General features: G+C 44.5%; 1 protein-coding gene and 1 long non-coding RNA gene across 2 annotated transcripts; one reads left to right on the top strand and one right to left on the bottom strand.

The window, feature by feature from the left end:
- Positions 1-7,266: 7,266 nt before the first annotated feature.
- LOC147084927 (histone H2A type 2-C-like) lies at positions 7,267-7,656 on the bottom strand. The gene has a single exon (XM_085979632.1). The coding sequence runs from the start codon at positions 7,654-7,656 to the stop codon at positions 7,267-7,269; it is 390 nt and encodes a 129-aa protein (XP_085835758.1).
- Positions 7,657-15,576: 7,920 nt separating this feature from the next.
- LOC147084926 (uncharacterized) lies at positions 15,577-18,670 on the top strand. The gene is made up of 2 exons (XR_015075870.1): positions 15,577-16,762; positions 16,809-18,670. It is a non-coding gene; the product is annotated as an uncharacterized LOC147084926 (long non-coding RNA).
- The last annotated feature ends 4,599 nt before the right edge of the window (positions 18,671-23,269 follow it).

Below are 23,269 nucleotides of genomic sequence, written 5' to 3'. Positions count from 1 at the left end.
CTTCATCATCCTGAGTCACATTGGTGAAGGTGAAGGTGACAGAATGATCCTCTGCTGACACAGTCCGGGAGGCAGAGAAATTGGCATCGCCAGCTCTCTGCAAGAAGAATATGATGCTGCGATAGACAGTCGATCTGGTGCAGGTAATAGAGATGTTTCCACCGCTTTCAACATTTCCTGGATGTATTGATATAACTGGTTTAAAAATCTCTGAAAAGAAAACGTATTGAGTGAAGTTGACTAAATTTCCAATGTTGAAGCCATTGCCATCAATTCAGTGTAGAGTTGCGCTAAGTACAATTGGGCAAGTTGCTGCTGATATGATTGAGTCGTTAGAAGTCAATAGAGATATTGGACTCGGACGGTGGTGAAAACCGTACGGTGTCGGATCGGCTGCCCGCTCTATGTAGCGACTGATATTAAGTTCAATTGACAGCATATTACTCGGCGAATGAATTGAATATCAGGCGCAGCCCAGGTCACTAATGTGCTACCGTCAGTTTTACAACCGCACTCTCTACCCCCTGCCCCGCCATGACCAATTCCACCACAATCATTCTTCACACTTCAACTTCACATTTGTCTTTAATGTACTAAATGTTAGATCCATTTCAGTTTCAGCGTGGTTCGGATCCTCATAGGTAGCAGATTCATTCCTGGACAATGGGCTTGTTGTTTATTTTGCTGGCTAAGCGTATTAATTGTCGTTAAGCATTGGCAGCTGGTTGTAGAACCGTCTCCAGTTACATTTCCATTGGTTTCTGTAATGGCAACACCGGGGTCCTGCCCAAGCGGTAGGTAGAATATCCATCCCAATATAACTAATGTTTAACCAGATGATTGTCACTATTCTTACTGCTGTGTCTTGCAGAACAGGAACACACTCTGAAATACGCCATTTAAAATACTGGGGCTTCCACAAGGGAAGCTCTACAGATATGGAGAGACAGACACATAATACCAGTTATGAGTAGATTTACATGGCATGTGTCAAAATTGTTGAAGGTGAGCAGAGATGTGGCAAGGCAAAAGGTATAGGAGGATAATTCACTACAGCAGGAGTCAGTTAGTCTAATGCTTTACCAATCACAACAATTGTCATGATTAGAAGTGAAAGACACTGGATATGAGCGACCAGTAACTCCACAGATTTTCTACCGCCAGCTGATTCACCGGCGGGTTCAGTCCCATTCATGTTAATTGGACTGAATATCGGGCGGGGCAAATAACACGTGGCCAATAAGATTCCGCCCATTTGTCGCTTCTGCCAAAGACGAAATTCAGCTGTGTAACAGCCGCATCTCTTACAAGTTCAGAAAGGATATGTTTTGCCAAAGGATGCGGGATATATTGTTTGTTGCATGAGTGAGGAAATCATAAACTCCTTCGAGGTGTAGGAATTGAGATTTTGTTAAGTAAAGCAAAAGGAGGAAGAGTTACCTTCTACAGTTATTAACACAGAGTTACTGAGGTGTGATAATAATTGCCTTCCGAACACTCTCATCTCGTACTTGCAGCTGTCAAATCCTGTGCGTATATCGGAAAGGTTGCTGATAATGATCGAAGCAAAATCATGAGGGGAACCAATATCTAGGGAGCTCAGTAACAAATTGTCCCGATTGAAAGTGAAGTTGTTAACATTGTTCTGGTCGGAATCGGAACAGGTAATGGGAGCTGACTCTACTTTCATATGCACACCCGGCTAGTGGTACAAAGAAACACTGGTGATCATCTTTTGTCCTGGAACAGAAGTTTAAAATAATAGATTTGAAAGAATTTATATTCGTATCCCAACATAAATCACAGCTTTCTCTAAGGCGCGAGACTCTGAGTGTCAATTCATTTTGCGAGGAGTTATAAAACGGATGATAATGAATTGACCGGTCATTATACATAAATTCAATGGAGGGAAAAGCAGGCTTGCAAGTATTACAGGCGGCCAATGGAAATCACCCAATTTACACCATCGCAAAAATGTAAAACAAGATCGGTTATCATGGGCCACAATTACAGAGATATGCGCCAGAACTCTCAAATTCCCTAGGGGCGTAAAAAGATGATTCCCAATCATCCTTCCGTCATACCCACTGCCCGCCCCACATTATTTTATTTTCCATTGAAAACAATGCAAAGCAAAAGCGAGCATGATATATAATGGGCAGCATTCCCATATTGCCCATATTATCCAGCTGAAGTTGAGGCAGCCACACACAGGCAGCCAACATCAATAGAGACACCAACGGCATCATTCAGATGCTTTGCTATTAACTTCGTCTAGCAATTCTTATATTACATTACTGGTTTTTAGCCTGCTGCCTTACCTCGGGTTAATTCGTTATAAATTTATTTCCTGAAGATGTTGCAGTATTAAATCATATCAGGTGTAACACAAAACGTGAGCAATGCAATCGGCCTCTCATTATACGCACCGGGGTGTGGAACAGGCAGAAGAAGCGATGCCGCCCATTATACCGTTGCTGCCCAGGAGGAAGTTCTACCCCATAAAGACGCAGCAGAAGAACAATTCTAGAGGTCGCTACAATTTAAAGTGGTAACTCAGTAAAAGCATATTTTTGTGGTGAAATTTGTGTTGTGCGGAAGCAACAAAATGGTGGGAATTAATCTGTCGCCCCTTTTGCACACTGCCCAGTTTCCGTTTCCACAGAGGGTTGAGCACACAAAATAAGATTTTTACCAGTTATCAGAGCCAAGTTTTATAGGTAGATATTCAGTTCCATTGCAGTCAATCGATGTCAACATCAGGCGGGACCAAAAACGTGCAGCAGATTGGATAGCGCCCATTTGTGCACCAGCCCCGGAGCAATATCTACGTTTCTTCAACTGAAGGTTTTGCTGATCTCTGGAAGCCTTTATACAAAATTGGAATGGCATAAAATATCAGAAAGTATAACTCACTTTGGACAGTCACAGCATCACTGGGAATAGAGTTAATCCGGCGTCCGGACACTTGTTTCTCATAAAGGCTTTTGTAGCATCCGTCACTATTGTTATTTACATATATTATTGAGTTAGTAAACGATTGTTGTTCCTTGTATATTTCATTGGTTGTATTGCCAACCGGCCACCTGAGTAACCACTGAAGCTGACCGAAAGTGTAACCATTGGCAGCTTCGCAGATAATGATGAGTTCTTCTCTGACCAGATATACCGGATAACTGGGCGTTGTTGCAGGAGGTGGGGGGTCTGAAACGACAGAATTCATTGCTGATGTTACACTCAGGCTCTGAATGATGAATAAGCAAATTAACATTGCATTAACACATATGATCTGGTGCGCGTTCAGTGTCACAATGTTGCTGCTGTGTTAGAACAACTGTAAACTTCATTACATAAAGGACAGAAAATAACAGGTTCCTGGCAAAGTTTGTTCTATAATAAACGGACCAACACAATTATAATAATATACACCAGTGAATATCACGCACTTATTGTACAAACTATCGTTGTATTCCGTGGTATTTAGATGATTAAGATGTGATTTTATTGAAGTTATCAAGATATTATGGGTAACATAGGGTCCTAAATTTAAATAAAGGAAACTACGATGGTCTGAGGCTGGAGTTGGGTAGGATTGATTGGGGAATGTCACTCAAAGGGTTGACGGTGGATAGGCAATGGCAAACATTCAAAGACTGCATGGATGAACTACAGAATTTGTTCCTCACAGTTTGGCCTGAAAATAAATCCAAAAAGTTGACTCAACCGTGGCTTACAAGGGAAATTAGGGATAGCATAAGATCCAAAGAGAGGACATATAAATTGGCCAGAAAAAGCAGTAAACCTGAAGATTGGGAGCAGTTTAGTATTCAACAAAGGAGGACAAAGGGATTAATTATGAAAGGGAAAATAGAATATGAGAGTAAGCTTGCGGGTACATAAAAACTGACTGTAAAAGCTTTTGTAGATATGTGAAGTGAAAAAGATTGGCGAAGTCCAGCGTAGGTCCCTTGCAGTCAGAATCAGGGGAATTTATAATGGGGAACAAAGAAATGGCAGACCAATCAAATACATATTTTGTTTCGGTCTTCACAAAGGAGGACACAAATAACCTCCCAGAGATGTCGGGGAACATACGGTCTGATGAAAGGGAGGAACTGAAAGAAATCGGTATTTGTAGGGAAATGTTGTTCGGGAAATTGATGGGATTGAAGGCCAATAAATTCCCAGTGCCTGATAATCTACCTCCTTAGGGTACTTAAGGAAGTGGCCCTAGAAATAGTTGATGCTTTGCTGATCATCTTCCAGCATTCGATGGAATCTGGAACAGTACCCATGGATTGTAGGGTAGCTAATTTTACCCCACTATTCATAAAAGGTGGTAGAGAGAAAACAGCGAATTACAGACCGGTAAGCTTGACATCGGTCGTGGGGAAAATGCTCGAGTCCATTATAAAAGATGTAATAGCAGAGCACTTGGAAAACAGCGACTGGATCGGACAAAGTCAACATGGATATACAAAAGGTAAATCGTGCTTGACTAATCTACTGGAATTTTTTGAGGATGTAACTGGTAAAATAGATAAGGGAGAACCAGTGGATTTGGTGTATTTGAACTTTCAGAAGGCTTTCGACAAGGTCCCGCATAAGAGATTAGCGTGTAAAGTTAAGGCACATGGGATTGAGGGCAAGGTATTGATTTGGATAGAGAACTGGTTGGCAGACAGAAAGCACAGAGTTGGAATAAACGGCTCTTTTTCCGAGTGGCAGGCAGTGACTAGTGGGGTAACGCAGGGATTGTTCCTTGGGCACAAGAAATTCACAATATATTTTAATGATCTAGACAAGGGAACTAGATGTAATATCTCCAAATTTGCAGATGACACAAAGCTGGGTGGGCGTGTGTGCTGTGAGGAGGATGCCGAGATTCACCAGGATGATTTGGACAGGTTGGGTGATTGGGCAAAAGCATGGCAGATGCAATATAACATGGATAAATGCGAGGTTATCCACTTCGGTGGCAAAAATAGGAAGGCAGATTATTATCTGAATGGCAATAGATTGGGAGAATGGGAAGTGCAACGAGACCTGGGTGTCCATGTGCAACAGTCGCTGAAGGTAAGCATGCAGGTGCAGCAGGCAGTTAAGCAGGCAAATGGCATGTTGGCCTTCGTAGCGAGAGGGTTTGTGCACAGGAACAAGGATGTCTTGCTGCAGTTGTACAGGGCCTTATTGAGACCACATCTTGAGTATTGTGTGCAGTTTTGGTCGCCTTATCTGAGGAAGAATGTTCTTGCCATGGAGGGGGTGCAGCGAAGATTCACCAGACTGATACCTGGGATGGCAGGAATGAAGTATGAGGAGAACTTGGGTCGATTGGAGTTTAGAAGAATCTCATTGAAACTTATAAAATTCTAACAGGACTAGACAGACTAGATGCAGTAAGGATGTTCCCGATGGCGGGTGTGTCCATAACCAGGGGTCACAGTCTAATGGGTAAGCCATTTAGGACAGAGATGAGGAGGAATTTCTTCACCCAGTGAGTGGTGAACCTGTGGAATTCTCTACCACAGAAGGCAGTGGAGGCCAATTCATTAAAAATACTCAAGAAGGAGTTGGATATATTTCTTAAGGCTAAAGGGATCAAGGGATATGGAGAGAAGGCAGGGACAGGGTACTGAGTTTGAATGATCAGCCATGATCTCATTGAATGGCGGAGCAGGTTCGAGGGGCCGAATGGCCTACTCCTGCTCCTATCTTTTATGCATCTATGAAAACGCTTATTTCCTTCACTAAAATTGGCGGGCATTTTGAAATGGGTGATCAATCCCAGCTCAGCCAATCGGGGACTGAATTTCTAGCATTTCATTGATTGGTCAGAGTTGGGTTTCAACTGCCTGGCTGTCGGTCTGCAGCCAATCAGTGCTCGGGGCGGTCCCTCACTGAGTATAACAAGGCGGACACACTGCAGATTCCGCATTGACAGTCCCTTTGTTCCAGATTTTGCTGAGATCAGTTCAGAAAATGGCCAGGACCAATGAGACAGCGTGCAAATCGACCGGACAGAAAGCTCCTCACAAACAACTGGTGACCAAAGCGGCCCGGAAGGGCGCTCCAGCCACGGGCGGAGTGAAGAAGTCTCATCGCTACAGACCCGGCACTGTGGCTCTGAGGGAGATCCGCCACGACCAGAAATCCACCGAGCTGCTGATCCGCAAACTGCCCTTCCAGTGCTTGGTGCGGGAGATCGCTCAGGACTTCAAGACCGACCTGCGCTTCCAGAGCTCGGCCATCATGGCCCTGCAGGAGGCCAGTGAGGCTTACCTGGTGGGAATCTTTGAGGACACCAATCTGTGCGCCATCCACGCTAAGTGAGTCACCATCATGATCAAAGGCATCCAGCTGGCCGGCCGCATCCACAGGGAGCGCACCTGAACTCCCCCTGCCCGGCTCCAGACTTTAGCACCAAATGCAACAACGGCTCTTTTATGAGCCACCAAATCAGCAAAGGAAAGTGCTGCAATCTGTGCAAAGCAAATTGGTCTGCACACACCATGCAGCTCTTGTAGTGTTACCTTAACTGGGGATTTACAAATTGGGGGCAGTGAATATCTGACGGAGCGTTTATGATCTCGGTTGAAATGTGAGTGAGCTGCCCAGTAGACTGAATGAACTCGCACAGTGTGAGTCGGAAACTTTAATTGGCAGTTCTGATTGTGAATTGATACAACTCCACATACCGGGATAGATCCGCGCGAGAGAGAGAACGAGGTGTCTGAATATTGAATCTCACCTTTAAAACCAGCTCTTAATGCGGGACAGGTGGGAACTTTAGTTACTATTTGAAATATTTTAAATTAACCAAAGCTGCAATTCTGGTTCGATCCTGTCTGCTAATTAAAAGGGGAAATGTTTGTATGGTTCCGGATGTACATATTTCTCCCTTTGGAATTATTGTCCCAATAAGGAACAGTAAGCCCAACAACCGCTCACTCACTTTATACTCGGTTCTTAACATCCGTTCATATTCGGCTCTCCCAACAACGTGTTCATTGAGTGTCGGTCTCACGTTAGTGTCCGTGTGTTTTGTTTTACTCTGAAGCCAGTCCTTCTCTATATCGATTCACTGATCAGAATATTCTCTCACAGCATGCCCGCTGCACTGTTTGTAGATCTAGATTTCTACATGTTCCACAGTCAGTGTCCTGTTTATAACAGAAAATGGCTAAATAGTGAGCAACCCTTTCCCAGATACAGTGGGTGGCTCTGAAAAGAGCCTTTGGGTTATTAGATTAAATCCTGTCCACTTTACTTGCTCTTGGAGCTGGCAGTGCTGGTTTTCTTGGGTAGCAGCACCACCTGGATATTTGGCAGCACCCCGCCCTGAGCGATGGTCACCTTTCCCAGCAGCTTGTTGAGCGCCTCGTCGTTGCGGATGGCCAGCTGCAGGTGCCTGGGAATGATGCGGGTCTTCTTGTTGTCGCGGACCGCGTTGCCAGCCAGCTCCAGGATTTCAGTGGTCAGATACTTGAGCATAGCAGCCATGTAGACCGGGGCTCCGGCACCCACACGCTCAGCATAGTTGCCCTTTCGCAGGAGCCTGTGATAACAGCCCACAGGGAACTGCAATCCAGCCCGGGAGGAGCGAGATTTGGCCCTGGCCCGAGCTTTACCACCGGTTTTTCCTCTTCCAGACATTTCCACGTTACACTCGTTCAGAGAAAGAATGAAAATCTCCTCCCACATCTGCCCTTCTTATAGCTTCTGGAGGAATGCAGATAGCGTACTTGTGATTGGTCGCTCTATGGTCAACTGCATTGGTGTTTTCTGGTGACCAATCACAGTCTGTTTTTTCCCGCCAATGAAAAGTGTGTGGAAATAACTGCCTCAACAGTCAAACTGCCAACCATTTTTTAATTTCAAAAAGGCCGCCAATATTTTCCTAAACCAGCGAATTAAGTTAATAAATTGACGATCAGCCAAAGATTTCTGGACATTTTTTTATTCCTTTTGTCTTATTCCAACTCTCCCTTGCAAATTCTAGGCTGTTACAATTAGGATTAATGTTGGGTTCAAGTTCAAACTGTATCGGGCGGGCATCAATTTGCATTGATTCTGTAACTGGACACATTCCAGCTCAATCTTTGTGAGGTTTCACAGATTATCGATTGATCATTTGCACAGGCGCTGCTGCGGGAGTGAAACCAGAACTGGGAGTCCTGCTGTGAGAAGAGAAGAGGGTCAGAGGGTTCAAACTGCCCCCTTTCTGGTCTCTGTACGAACCCCCATTCTGCGTTGTAACACTACAGGAATTCCCGGGTTAACAAACGGATTGACTCCCAACTGGCTTTACAAAAAGATTGAAAAGGCCTTGACAGAGAACGAGGTGACTAAAATCCGAATCTCATCCCTAGAACAAGCTTTTAATTCATCCTGTCTGACAGCAAAGGGAAAGAGCGAGCAGGGACCGTGTTTATAATTTACTGGGCAGGAAATTCAACAGCGACTCTCAGGTCGAAACGGATAATGGAACTGCTTATCTTAGAATTCTCAACTAAAGCTACAGCTGGAACTTCAAAAATTGTTCTCAAAAACATTTGATCAGCAAATAATTAGAGTAATCTGAGGAAAAACACAGCCAATTGCGTCGAAAGGAACACGCGTTTGTGTAGCTCCTTCGGAGAGGTTGTGGGAGGCTCTTAAAAGAGCCGTTGTGTTTTGGGTTTGTTCTTTCAGGGCAGCATGGAGTTTTACTTGGAGCTGCTGTATTTGGTCACTGCCTTTGTCCCTTCCAACACGGCGTGCTTGGCCAGCTCCCCGGGCAGCAACAGGCGCACGGCGGTCTGGATCTCCCAGTAGCTGATGGTGTGCCCCTTGTTGTAATGGGCCAGCTGGGAAGCCTCACCCGCGATGCGCTCGAAAATATCGTTCACAAATGAGTTCATGACGCCCATGGCCTTGGAGGAGATGCTGGTGTTGGGGTGAACCTGCTTCATCACTTTGTAGTTGTAGATGGAGTAACTCTCCTTCCTCGACTTTCTGCGTTTCTTGCCGCTTTTTGGTGCCGCTTTCTTCACCATTTTCTTGGTGCCCTTCTTGGCGACGGATTTCTTATCGTCAACCATCATCTCGTTCAGGCTCAGGAAACAATTTAAGAGAACAATGCTCCGAGCTCGTATTATATAGGCTGTCCCACACTCCGTCCACAGAGCTATGCTAATGAGGGATGGGTGAAGGCAAGGATTGCGATTGGTTTATTGGCAATGTTGTCAATTTCCTTTGTTCTCTATCTCTCCGACTGGCTTCCTTACGCATCCAATCAGATTCTGCGTTCACCACAATCTCATAACTGGAATGCCGTCACATATTAAAACCACTTCCATATTTATACTGTCCTCTAATCCCGTTTCTATTCTGCTCCATCAAACCTCTTCAACAATGGCCGGCGTTACGTTGAAGGTTATCTGTGGTTTTTTCCTTTGCATATATACTTGTGTGTGTAAAGAATCTTAACAGCCAACGCGCGGTAGTGATTGTTGATCTAGATTTCTAAATATTCGACAGACAGCGACCGGGATATAAACGAATCATCTCAGATCAGGACATTTCCAGGGCATCTACTGTAAAGTTTTAATATAAAACTAACTCTAGGACAGTTGCTGTTAGATCCGTGTATCTTAATGTTGTGTCCTTCAATAATCAGACAACGACTGCAGGGAACGATTCAACAGGTGTTTACTGAATGAGGGTTAGTCTAGAACTAACTATACAGATCACTACTCAGGGTTTATATACAGGTGTGGTCACTGCCAGTACTACAGTATAGAGGAGCTGTAAAAAGTAGTTCTCTCCCTTAAAGGTACATACATTACCATTCCTCCGCTTTTAGATTAACAGTACCATAACACTCATTTAACAATTAAATATCAAACTAATTACAATTAACACTTTTAACATGCAACATTAGCTGAAAATAGTCCATTTTTAAATTCAGTCTTTGGGGAGGCTTCCTGATCCTTTCTGGATAGCGCCTTTCCCGAGTGTCTTGCTCTTGGGGCGGAGGCGATTCTGGCCCCCTGTCGTTGGTTGGTTCATCAGCTTCCGATGCGACTGTTTCTGGGGTAGATGCAACCTGTACTTTGGGTTCATCACCAGGTACGTATGGGCAAGGCATGGGGTTGACTTGTTCCTGTGACTCTAGGATCTGGTCAGCATGGCATCTCACGATGCTCTCACCAACGTCCACTGTGTACATTAGTGGGCCCTTCCGTGTGCATATCGTTCCAGGCTGCCATTTTTCTGTTCGGTAGTCGCGGGCCAAGACTGGTTGCCCTACATTGAAGCTCCTTGTTGGCTTCTCATGGATGTGCTGGAATTGCTTACTCTCAACATCTCTTCTTACGTTTGGTCTGAGGAAATCCAGGAGAGATCTTAACCTTCGGTTAAAGTACATCATGGCTGGGGCCTGGTTGGTGACTGCATGTGTCGCATTCCGGTAGGTGAACAGGAAATTGTCCACCTTGTGCTGCAGCGGAATGTTGTCATTGTACATAGCCTTTATTGCCTTCTTAAAGGTTTGTACGAACCTCTCAGCCAATCCATTTGTGGCTGGATGATACGGGGCGGATGTGTAATGCCTTACCCCATTCTTTTTCAAGAATCTCCGGAACTCTTCGGACACAAACTGTGGTCCGTTGTCGGAGCAAATCTGTTCTGGCAAGCCATTCCTGGCAACAATGGTCCGTAGGACTGCAATAGTTTTCTCCGTGGTGGTGGAGGACATTTTGATGACCTCAGGCCATTTCGAGTACGCATCCACGGCTATTAAAAACATTGAGTCCATGAATGGACCGGCAAAATCAATATGCACCCTTTGCCATGGAGTTGAGGGCCACTCCCATGGGTGTAGAGGGGCATGTGGTGGTGCATTTTGGACCTTCTGGCATCCTGAGCAGCTCTTTATCAGGTCCTCGATTCGCTGATCGATCCCCGGCCACCGCACATAAGCCCTAGCAAGGCTTTTAATTTTCACCCCTCCCAGATGACCTTCGTGAAGCTCATTGAGCACTCTCTCCCTTAACTTGGGTGGAATTACCACGAGTGATCCACACATCAAGGTCCCCTGGCATACTGACAGCTGTTCTCTTCTGGATGAGAATGCTGGCAACAGTGAGTCGCCATGTGCTGACCATCCCTTCACCGTCAAATCATATACCTGAGACAATGTTGGGTCATTTCGGGTTTCCTTCTCTATACCAGCGTTAGTTACTGGCAAGCATTCAATTATAGTCGAATGAAATATTTCGACAGGATCCACTGCTGGTGCTTCCTCCGCAGTAGGCAGTGGCAGGCATGATAGCCCATCAGCGTTTCCATGCTGTTTCGTGCCCTTATACTCGATTTCATATTGGTGCGCCCCTAGAAAAAGTGACCATCTTTGTAGCCATTGTGCAGTCATCACCGGAACGCCCTTCTTTGGATTAAAGATGGAGACAAGTGGTTGGTGGTCAGTCAGCAAGGTAAACTTCTGCCCGCGCAGATAGTGATTGAACTTTTTCACTCCCCACACTAGGCTGAGGGCCTCCGTGTCAATCTGGGTGTAGTTACGCTCGGCTGAGGTTAGTGATCGTGACGCAAAGGCTATTGGCCTCTGAGCCATCCAAGAATTTCTGCGACAGCACCGCTCCAATGCCGTAGGGTGACGCATCACATGCCAACCGAATTGGTAATGCCGGGTTGTAATGGGCCAATACCTCTTTCGATGTGATTAGTGTTTTGCTCTTCTGGAAAGCTCATCTACATTCGTCACTCCAATTCCATGGCACCCCAGTTTGCAGTAAGGTGTTCAGTGGGTGTAGTATTGTAGATAAATTTGGCTAGATCTTATGGCAGTAGTTTACCAGCCCGAGGAACGAACTCAGTTGTGACACATTTTCCGGTGCTGGAGCCTTGACTACTGCCTCAATATTCACTGGGGACTTATGTAACCCCTCTTTATCGATAACGTGGCCACAATACGAGATCTGTTTTATAAATACTCGCATTTGGGGCGGTTAGCTCGGAGCCGATATTCCTGCAATCTAGTGAGCACCTGCTCCAGGTTGGCAAGGTGATCACTGGCATTTTCGCCCGTGACCAGGATGTCGTCCAAATAACACTGAGTCCCTGTGGTCCCTTGCAGGACTTGTTCCATTGCCCTCTGCCAAATAGCCAGAGCTGATGCTACCCCGAATACCAGCCGGTTGTATTGGTAGAGACCTTTATGGGTGTTGATTGTGAGGTATTTTTTGATGCTTCTTCTACCTCCATTTGCAGATATGCCTAGGCCAGATCAATCTTAGTGAAGCTTTTCCCTCCAGATAGCGAGGCGAAAATATCTTCAATCCGCGGAAGTGGACATTGCATGGTGTGAAGAACCGGTTTCACTGTTACCTTAAAGTCCCCACAGATGCAAACCTTCCTTGGTTCCCCAGGCGTGCTGCTCAACGACTTTTTCATCACAGCGACGATGGGTGTAGCCCACTCGCTCCAGTCTACCTTGGACAGTACACCTGAACGTTCCAGGCTCTCCAGCTCTGCTTCGACAGCTGGGCTTAAAAAATTTTGGGCTTGCGTTTTCTTAAATTTTAATCATCGCTGTCATGCCTTTTAGTGTTCTGAGTCCTTGCTGGAACACTTCTTTCACATCAGTTAGGATCTTTGACAGTCACCCAGGTGTGACGTCGTCATCCTTTTTGTCAGCCACAGTCAGTGCCTGTATGGAATGCCAAACTAGCTGTATCTTCCGGATCCATTTACGTCCTAGTAGTGGTGGTCCTCCATCTGGCAATACATATAGGTCCATTTTTGGTGTTTCCTTGCTGTTATATATAACGTTCACCCTTATTTTTCCTTTGGGGTAGACTTTTTGCACCATGTACGTCTTCAAGACAATCTTCGTATCTCTCAAGGGTATATGGGTATATGTGAGAATAGCTGCTTGTAGTCCCTTCGGTTTATGACTGTTAGGGCTGAACCTGTGTCCAATTCCATTTTCACTTGGACTCCTGCTGTCTTGAGAGCGTGACTCAGATAGTTTGGTGATCCTCCGTTTTGATCACATTATGTAGTTTCAGACAACCCAGCTCCTTGCTTCCGGAGTCTGTATCATTCTTCTGTTCGTCTGAACTACTCTCCGTCACTTTATGTACCTTCTTGTATTTCTCCTGTGGAGATTTCTTGCTGCTGGTTTGCTTTCCCGACCTGCAGACTCTTGCTATGTGTCCTACTTTTCCACACAATCTGCACACTTTGTCCTTGAAACAGCAATCATTATGGTCGTGTGTTGTTCTGCCGCAGCGATAGCACTTCACTGTTCCGTATGACATTTCATACGTGCCATATTCTTGCGGTCTCCGTTGTATCTCTGCAGCGCCCCGTGCTGCTGCTTCGTGTGATACTGCAATGCTGAAAGCATTGTCCAGCGTAAGATCCTTTTCTGATAGAAGCCATTTCTGGGTTCCTTCACTTTGAAGCCCACACACAAACTTGTCCCTTAAAGTATCTGCTAGTCCCGTTCCAAACTGGCAGCGTTTCGATAGCTTGCGCAGTTCTGTTAAATGCTCAGCATTACTTTCATCTTTATGCTGGTTCCTTTTGTGAAACTTAAATCTTTCTGCTATCAGCAGTGGTGTGGAGTTTAAGTGGTCCTGTAGGATTGACACTGTTTTCAAAATCCTTTTCTACTGGCTTCTCTGGGGTTACTAGGTTTCATAGTAAGCCGTACGTTTTTGCACCCATTGAAATCAACAATACCAGCGCTTTCTTGTCATCTGGCACTTCATTCGCCTTGCAGTATATTTCTTTGCGTTCGACATATGTCGTCCAATCTTCGAGTTCATTGTCGAACGCTGTGATACTGGCACTCTTCGGCATTTTTGGGTGTGGGTAGACTGGCTCAAAATGGCATCTCCCGCGCTTTCCCTTCTTCCCCGCTGCAGCTTAAAATGGCGTCTCCCACGCTGCTGCCAACACCACTCTCGGCAGTCCTCGTGGCAAATGGCGACGCCCTGTGGGTTTTGTGCACTGCTCCTGCGCTGCTGCCAACGCCGCTATCTGCGGTCCTCGTGGCAATGGCAGTGCCTCGCATTTTCCTGTGCGCCTCTCTCCCCCATTGACGCTGCTCGGCCCTTGAACACCGGCTGCGCTCTGCACATTTTCCTGCACGCCTCACTCCCCCGTTGATGCTGCTCGGCCCTTGAACACCGGCTGCGCTCTGCTCTCTCTCGCCTCTCTCCCCCCTACCTGTCAATTTCTGCTTTGGAAGAAAGGGTTTACTCTGAATATGTAAGTTTCTGGTTCGTGAGTCTGGGTTTTCGTCTTTATCTGTCAGTCTGTGCTAGGTGAGTGTCTTTTTCACTATGTACTTTTCCTGTTATGCAGTTGTGTTTTTTTATCTACCTATCAGCTTCTGGTATGTGAGTGTGGGTTTCTTCTGTATCAGTCAGTCACAGCTGAGTGAGTGTGAGATTATTCTCTCTCTGTCAGTTTCTGCTATCTGAGTGTGCGTTTTTCTTTGTACCTGTCAGTGTCTGCTTTGTGAGGACAGGCTTTATTCTGTACATTTTTGTTTCTTGTATGTGTGACTGGGTTGTATTATGTACTTGTTAGTCACTGCTGAATGTGTGAGGATTTGAATCAATACTGCTAGTTTCTGCAATGTGAGTGTGAGTTTTACTCTGTATCTATTCGTCTCTGGTTTGTGAATGTGGGACTTACTGTGTATCTCAGTCTTTGGTGTGAGTGTGGGTTTTTCCCTTGTATCTGTCTGTCTCTGTGAGTTGAGTGTGGGTTTTACTCTGTAAATGTTATACTATGGGATGTGTGTTAGGTTTTTCCCGGAAATGTCGTTATCTTTGATGTGTGGTGGGTGTTTACTCTGTATATGTCATACTCTGGGATGTGAGTGTGTGTTTTACTCTGTAAATTTTATAATCTGGGATGTGTGGTGTGGGGTTTACTCTGTATATGTCATACTCTGTGATGTGAGTGTGTGTTTTACACTGTAATGTTATACTCTGGGATGTGTGTCAGTGTATTACTCTGTTAATGTCATACTCTGGGATGTGTTTCTGGGTTTTACTCTGTATCTGTCATACTCTGGGATGTGTGTGTTGGTTTTATACTATATCTGTCATATTCTGAGATGTGCTTACGCATTTTACTCTCTCTCTGTTTGTCTTTGGTGTGTGAGGGTGGGTTTTACTCTATATCTGTTATTTTCTGTTTTCTGAATGCTAGGTTTTAATCTTTACCTGTCTGTTTCTGGCATGGAAGAGTGGGTGGTCATTCTGTACCTGACAGTCTCTGGTGGGTGAGTGTTGCTTTATTCTGTATCTGTGAGGCTCGATGTGCCGTATGGCCTACTCCTGCTTCTAATTCTTATATCTCTGGGATATGAGTGTGGGTTTTTGACTGTAATATTCAGTTTGTGCAACGTGAGTGTATCTTTTACTCTGTACCTGTGAGGGTGCCAGTCAGTTCCTTTTTGTAACCTCTAGATGGCACCTTCACTGTTCTTTTGTTAATTGTTTCTCGTTCTCTGGTGTTAGTTTTTAATCAGCCTGTTAGCTGTATGGGTGGCACCTGGTTTTCTTGGTATATAAGTTCTGTTGTTGTTTCACTCAGTGCTCAGTCCTCACTAGGGTGAACCAGGGAGTTAGTCTTGACAATGTTCCTTGTCTTGACTAGGTTCTCTGTGTGACTAGCCTTTCCTCTATGGCAGCTTGCCTTCACAAGCTGGCTGCCATAGTTCTCTTGAGTTATGTATCTAAGTCTGTGCTTTAGTTCTCTCGAGTTATGTATCTAAGTCTGTGCCATAGTTCTCTCGAGTTATGTATCTAAGTCTGTGCTTTAGTTCTCTCGAGTTATGTATCTAAGTCTGTGCCATAGTTCTCTCGAGTTATGTATCTAAGTCTGTGTTCTAGTTCTCTCGAGCTATGTACCTAAATCTGTGTTCTAGTTCTCTCGAGCTATGTATCTAAGTCTGTGTTCTTGTCTCTGGATTTAAGATGTATTTAAGTCTTGTTCTGTTGAGCTGCTTGTCTTGGTAAGGTGCTGTTTGGACTAGCGTGTTGCTATGTGGGAGCCGTTGGGATCTTGTCTTGAGCTTTGCATTGGTGAGCCGATTACCCTTGGGGTAGCTTGTCTGGAGTTGTGCCTCGGCAAGCCGGTTGCCCCTTGTGGTAGCTTGTCGCAAGCTCAGTATAGACAAGTGGGCTTCCTCATGGAAGCTGTCCTGAGTTCCTATCTTGACTAGCCGTCTTGTAACTTGTCTCTAGTTCTCTTGTCTCTAGTTCTTATGTATATTGCTGTGTCCCTTGTGTTAATCTGGTTATGTGTAAATCTAGTAAAGTTCAAACAAAGTACTGTATATGTGTCTCTTGTCTGGTTTCTGCACTTGGGTCCAGAACCTACCTTTGCCTGGAGAGCACGGCCTCGTATTTATACGGCCCCGTGGCTCCCCAACCCTGACAGTAGGACTGAGCCATACATGGACCCAGCAGAAACCAACCGGCTGAGGTTTGAAACTCTCGAGTTAAAATTTCAAGTTCTCTTAGGCGATATAAATTCTCGAGTTAAATTTTTTAGTTCTCTTGGGCAATTTTTTGAGTCTCCTAGGAGTAAGACCCCCCACTGTGTTAAAATTTCAAGTCTCCTGTGTTTAAATTTTTGTGTGAACTTTTGAGTCTCCTGGGCCTTCATAGTGTTAAACTTTCAAGTAAAATTTGAGTCTCCTGGGCTGTTACTGTATTTAGACCCCCAGGTGAACTCTCAAGTCTCCTGGGCTTCTATTGTGTTAGACCCCCCAGGTGAACTCTCAAGTCTCTTGGACCTTCATTGTGTTAGAATTTTGAGCAAACTTTCAAGTTTTCTGGGCCTTTGTTATATTTTCAAGTTGATCTCTCAGGTTTCTTGGGCCTCTACTGTTAGACCCCCAGGTAAAGCTCTCAAGCTTCCTGGGCCTCTACTGTGTTAGACCCCCAAGTAAATTCTCAAGTCTCTTGGGCCTTCTGTGTTAAATCCCAAGTAAATTCTCAAGCTTCCTGGGCAAATTAAGTGTTCAAGTTCTCCTGGGCAAATTAAGTTTTCAAGCTCTCTGGGGCAAATAACTCCCTCCTGTGTTTCTGTGTTTAATTCTCGAGTTCCCTAGGAAGAAGACCCTGTTGTGTTTTGTTATTCTTCTGGACAAATGCAACTTTTGAGCTCTACTGGATAAGACATTCTCGAGTTCTCCTGGACTATTGAATTCTCAAGCTCTCTTGGACAAGTTAAATTCTCGAGTCTTTGTCTTTCTTGCATCCCTTTGGAATATAATCCATTGAGCGTGCTAACTTTGGAGAATGATGACTCTGTTGTTTACAAAGATTTTGGTCATATGATTGCCATGACATGTCCCTGCCGCTAGTGGATGAAGAGGATGATTTCGTTTTGAGATTTCTGAACATCTGCAGTTCGTGAAAAGTTGGAATGGAAGATATCATTGCTTGAGAAGCTAAGAAGATTTGCCATGTGTACTAAAACAGACTTTCAGTTTTTTGACTTGGTTCTAAATGCCCTGGAGGGTGTGTGGCTGTCTCTGTTTTACACGTGTGACTTCGGATTGATCTAGCTTAAGCCTTTAAGTCTTTTCCCCACTTGGTTATCCATACCACTAATTCAGAAGTTTAGAGAATTTAAGTATTTGCTCTATGTTCATTTAAATCAGCGCCCAGTGTCTTAGCGCCCAGTGTCTTAGCGCCCAGTGTCTTAGCGCCCAGTGTCTTAGCGCCCAGTGTCTTAGCGCCCAGTGTCTTAGCGCCCAGTGTCTTTCGAGCCCCTGTTTGTCTCTCTCTCGAGCCCTGTGTTTGGAACGTCAGGAGCCGTTCCTTGGGGAGGGGGTCCTGTGAGGGTGCCAGTCAGTTCCTTTTTGTAACCTCTAGATGGCACCTTCACTGTTCTTTTGTTAATTGTTTCTCGTTCTCTGGTGTTAGTTTTTAATCAGCCTGTTAGCTGTATGGGTGGCACCTGGTTTTCTTGGTATATAAGTTCTGTTGTTGTTTCACTCAGTGCTCAGTCCTCACTAGGGTGAACCAGGGAGTTAGTCTTGACAATGTTCCTTGTCTTGACTAGGTTCTCTGTGTGACTAGCCTTTCCTCTATGGCAGCTTGCCTTCACAAGCTGGCTGCCATAGTTCTCTTGAGTTATGTATCTAAGTCTGTGCTTTAGTTCTCTCGAGTTATGTATCTAAGTCTGTGCCATAGTTCTCTCGAGTTATGTATCTAAGTCTGTGCTTTAGTTCTCTCGAGTTATGTATCTAAGTCTGTGCCATAGTTCTCTCGAGTTATGTATCTAAGTCTGTGTTCTAGTTCTCTCGAGCTATGTACCTAAATCTGTGTTCTAGTTCTCTCGAGCTATGTATCTAAGTCTGTGTTCTTGTCTCTGGATTTAAGATGTATTTAAGTCTTGTTCTGTTGAGCTGCTTGTCTTGGTAAGGTGCTGCTTGGACTAGCGTGTTGCTATGTGGGAGCCGTTGGGATCTTGTCTTGAGCTTTGCATTGGTGAGCCGATTACCCTTGGGGTAGCTTGTCTGGAGTTGTGCCTCGGCAAGCCGGTTGCCCCTTGTGGTAGCTTGTCGCAAGCTCAGTATAGACAAGTGGGCTTCCTCATGGAAGCTGTCCTGAGTTCCTATCTTGACTAGCCGTCTTGTAACTTGTCTCTAGTTCTCTTGTCTCTAGTTCTTATGTATATTGCTGTGTCCCTTGTGTTAATCTGGTTATGTGTAAATCTAGTAAAGTTCAAACAAAGTACTGTATATGTGTCTCTTGTCTGGTTTCTGCACTTGGGTCCAGAACCTACCTTTGCCTGGAGAGCACGGCCTCGTATTTATACGGCCCCGTGGCTCCCCAACCCTGACAGTACCTCTCTGTCTCCGCGATGTGAGTGTGGGTTTTTCTTTGTACCTGTAATTTCTGCTATGTGTCGGTATGTTGTATTATACATCGGTCAGTTTGTGTTATATGATTGAGGATTTCACTCAATTCCTGACAGTCTCTGGTATGTGAGTGTGGTATTCCTCTGCCCCTATTCAGGGGGATTTGAGTGTCCTTTTACAAGAATCGCAGAAAGTTAACACACAGGTACAATTACAATGGTAAAAGGTATGTCTGCATTTATTGCAAAGGGGTTGAAGTAAAAGTATAAGTAAGTGTTGCTGCAATTTTATAGGCCTTTAGTTAAACCATAACTGGAGTACTTTGCACATTTTGGTCTCCTTATCGAAGGCAGGATACACATGCTTTAGATGGGGTGTATCAAATGTTCTCGAGGTTGATTCCGAGGCTGTCCTATGAGGAGAGATTGTTTATAATGGGCATATAGTCTCTGGAGTTTAGAAGAATGAGAGGTGATCTGATTGAAACATTTCAAAGTCTTTTTGTGCTTGACAGGGGTAAATGTGGCGAGGCTGTTTCCCCTGGCAGGAGAGTCTAGAACCCGGGGCCATAGTCTCACAATAAGTCATCGGACAATTAGGAATGAGTTGATGAGAAATGTATATACTCAGAGTGTTGTGAATCTTTGGAATTCTCTACTGCATGGGGCTGTGGATGCTCAGTCGATGAGTGTATTCAAGATTGAGGTTATAGATCTTTGGGCACTAATAGAATCAAGGGATATCGGGATAGGATGGGAAATTGTAGTTGTGGTAGGAGTTCAGATATGATCTTATTGAATGTCGGAGCAAGCTTGTGGGGCTTTATAACTGTTTCTTATTCTCTTATAGCTGACAGTCTCTTGGATGTGATTGGGGATTTTATTCTGTATCTGTCAGTCTCTTGAATGTGAGTTGTGTTATTTCACGGTCTTCAGTTTCTGGTATGCAAATGTTGGATTTATTATGCACCTGTGATCTGCTGGTAAGTGAGGTTCACTCTGTATCTGATAGTCCCTGGTATGTGAGTGTGTGTTTTACTCTGTATCTGACAGTCTCTGGTATGTGAGTGTGTGTTTTACTCTGTATCTGACAGTCTCTGGTATGTGAGTGTGAGTTTCACTCTGTATCTGATAGTCCCTGGTATGTGAGTGTGTGTTTTACTCTGTATGTGAAAGTCTCTGGTATGTGAGTGTGATTTTCACTCTGTATCTGACAGTCTCTGGTATGTGAGTGTGAGTTTCACTCTGTATCTGACAGTCTCTGGTATGTGAGTGTGTGTTTTACTCTGTATCTGACAGTCTCTGGTATGTCAGTGTGAATTTCACTCTGTATCTGACAGTCTCTGGTATGTAAGTGTGTGTTTTACTCTGTATCTGACAGTCTCTGGTATGTGAGTGTGAGGTTCACTCTGTATCTGACAGTCTCTGGTATGTGAGTTTGAGTTTCACTCTGTATCTGACAGTCTCTGGTATGTGAGTTTGAGTTTCACTCTGTATCTGACAGTCTCTGGTATGTGAGTGTGAGTTTCGCTCTGTATCTGACAGTCTCTGGTATGTGAGTGTGAGTTTCGCTCTGTATCTGACAGTCTCTGGTATGTGAGTTTGAGTTTTACTCTGTATCTGACAGTCTCTGGTATGTCAGTTTGAATTTCACTCTGTATCTGACAGTCTCTGGTATGTAAGTGTGTGTTTTACTCTGTATCTGACAGTCTCTGGTATGTGAGTGTGAGTTTCGCTCTGTATCTGACAGTCTCTGGTATGTGAGTTTGAGTTTCACTCTGTATCTGACAGTCTCTGGTATGTGAGTTTGAGTTTCACTCTGTATCTGACAGTCTCTGGTATGTGAGTGTGAGTTTCGCTCTGTATCTGACAGTCTCTGGTATGTGAGTGTGTTTTTCACTCTGTATCTGATAGTCCCTGGTATGTCAGTTTGAGTTTCACTCTGTATCTGACAGTCTCTGGTATGTGAGTGTGAGTTTCACTCTGTATCTGACAGTCTCTGGTATGTGAGTGTGAGTTTCACTCTGTATCTGACACTCTCTGGTATGTGAGTGTGAGTTTCACTCTGTATCTGACAGTCTCTGGAATATGAGTGAGTTTCACTCAGTATCTGACAGTCTCTGGTATGTGGGTGTGGGTTTTGTGCTGTACCTGGCAATTTCTGTTGTAAGAATATGGAATATTCTGCCCCAAAAAGCTGTAGGAGCTATATCATTATTTAAATTTAAAACAGAAATAGACAGTTTCCTAGAAGTAAAGGGAATTAAGGGTTACGGGGAGCGGGCAGGAATTTGGACATGAGTCTAGGTTCGGATCAGTCATGGCTCTGTGGGTAGCGGAGCGGGCCCAAGGGCCGTGTAGCCTGATCCTGCTCCTATTTCGTGTGTCTAATTCTGTTAGATTCAGGAGATGGTTCTGTGATAGTAGATTGGCGGTTAGAATCAGATCAGCCATGATCTTATTGAATGGCGGAACAGGCTCGAGGGGCCGATTGACCTACTCCTGCTCCTATTTCTTATGCTCTTATGTAAGAGTAAGGATTTTATTCAGTACCTGACAGTTTCTGGGATGGGAGGGTGGAATTTAGTCTGTGTCTGTAATTCACTGGTTTATGAGTAATGGCATTAATCCCTATCTGTTATTCTCTGGTGCCTGAGTTTTGTTTTCCTCTTTATCATTCAGAGTCTGGAATGTGAGTGTGGACTTTACTCTGTACCTGACAGTCTCTGGGATTTTATTCTGTATCTGTCTACTTCTGGTGTGCGAGTGTGGATTTCGCTCTATACCTTTCTGTCTCTTGTATGTAAGTGTGGTGTTACCTCTGTAAATGTCAGTTTCTAGTACCCGAGTGGAGTTGTATGCTGTACCTGTCAGTATCTGTTATATAATTAAGGGTTTAATCAGTCTTTGCCTGTTTCTGGTATGCGAGTGTGGATTGTAGTCTGTATCTGACATTCTATGCTTGTGAGTGTGGGTTTCACCCTGTACCTGTCACTCTATGGGATGTGAGTGCAAGATTCACTCTGTGTCTGTCAGACTCTTTTAATTGAGTGTTGATTTTATCTATAGCTGTCAACCTGGTATATGAGTGTGGGTTTTACTCTATAGCTACCCGTCTCTAGGCTGTTAGTGTGGATTATCCTCTAACTCCGTTTCTATTATATGGATGTAATGTTTTGTCTGTGACTGCCAGTTTGTGGTGTGATTGTGGATTTTACTTTGTTCCTGTCTGTCTCTGCGTTGTGAATGTGGGCTTTATTCTGTAGCTGTCCTTGTCTGGTACTGTTTGTGAGAGTGGGATTGATTCTTCACCTGTTAGACTGGAAATGTGTGTGACTGAGAGAATTATTATTTAATTGACAGTCTCTTGTACTGTTCTATTCTTGCTCTGTGTGATTGGTGGATTCCATTCCTTCCCCACCTAGTGTAGGCCAATGCTAGTTTGAGAGTATCTGTGACTGTCTCAGGAGGAGGTATGGTTCAGTCCATTACCTCCGATTCTCTGCTCTTGTCTGGAAGTTGTTGGGTTTGAAAGTCCGTGTACTGCCAGCAGCGAGCATTGACTCCATATCAGTGTCTGTTTGTTCCTGTGTGTGAGTCAGGGAGTGAAAATTGATCTGCCTGTCAGTTGGGCTTTAAAACAGCATCTTAGTCTGCTGCTCCAAGTGACTGCGGGATTGATAATGAAATTCAGGAAATTCGGATCACTGTGGGACTGATTGCTTCTGCAGCCTGTGATAATAGTATTGAGGCCAGTTCTGTGTCTCTGCGCTCTGTGAGTGATTTTGGCCCCGAAATTCGGGTCGGGGTCTTCCCGCGGGTGCAAGCCCCCGACCTACACTTACCTATCGCGCTGACATTTGAAGACTGGGCCTGCGTGGGTTTCCGGTCTGTGGCCCGGTTCAGCTCCCGGCGCGCTGTGCGTGCGTGATCCAGCGGCGTACTTAGTGCGATGAGCTGGCTGGGATCACGTGAGCACTGGGCAACTAATGGGAGTTTACAAAAGTCCATTCATGAGTTAGACATAAGACCTGTCAAACTCATGAAAAGTACGGGCGCCCAAAACATTACTTAAACTTTAAATAAAAGTTAAAAAAAAATTCCAATAATGAAATTAACTATTAATAACTTAAAAAAACTAATTTAAACAATTACTCAAATTTCTGCCAAATTTTTTTTTCAAGAAATCGGGTCCAAAAATACACTTAACTTACTGTAAATTCTTTAAAAATAATAAACCTGTGGAAAAAAATTTCTAACTTTAATTATTAGACCACTTACCTTACGTCTGCTTTTTACATTCGTGAAAAGTGGAGGCCTACACGCACAGACAACCCTGTCAAAAAAACCGAAGTTCAAC

The sequence above is a fragment of the Somniosus microcephalus genome, unplaced genomic scaffold (genome assembly GCF_052327205.1).
Source record: "Somniosus microcephalus isolate GS21.2 unplaced genomic scaffold, FLI_Smic_1.0 unresolved_chr9, whole genome shotgun sequence".
NCBI lineage: Eukaryota > Metazoa > Chordata > Chondrichthyes > Squaliformes > Somniosidae > Somniosus > Somniosus microcephalus.
The sequence above is the reverse complement of the archived record's forward strand: the minus strand, read 5'-3'. Positions and strand labels throughout refer to the sequence as shown.

Coding starts and splice junctions, on each gene's coding strand:
- LOC147084927 (XM_085979632.1), bottom strand. CDS start 7,656: ATGTCTGGAAGAGGAAAAACCGGTGGTAAAGCTCGGGCCAGGGCCAAA.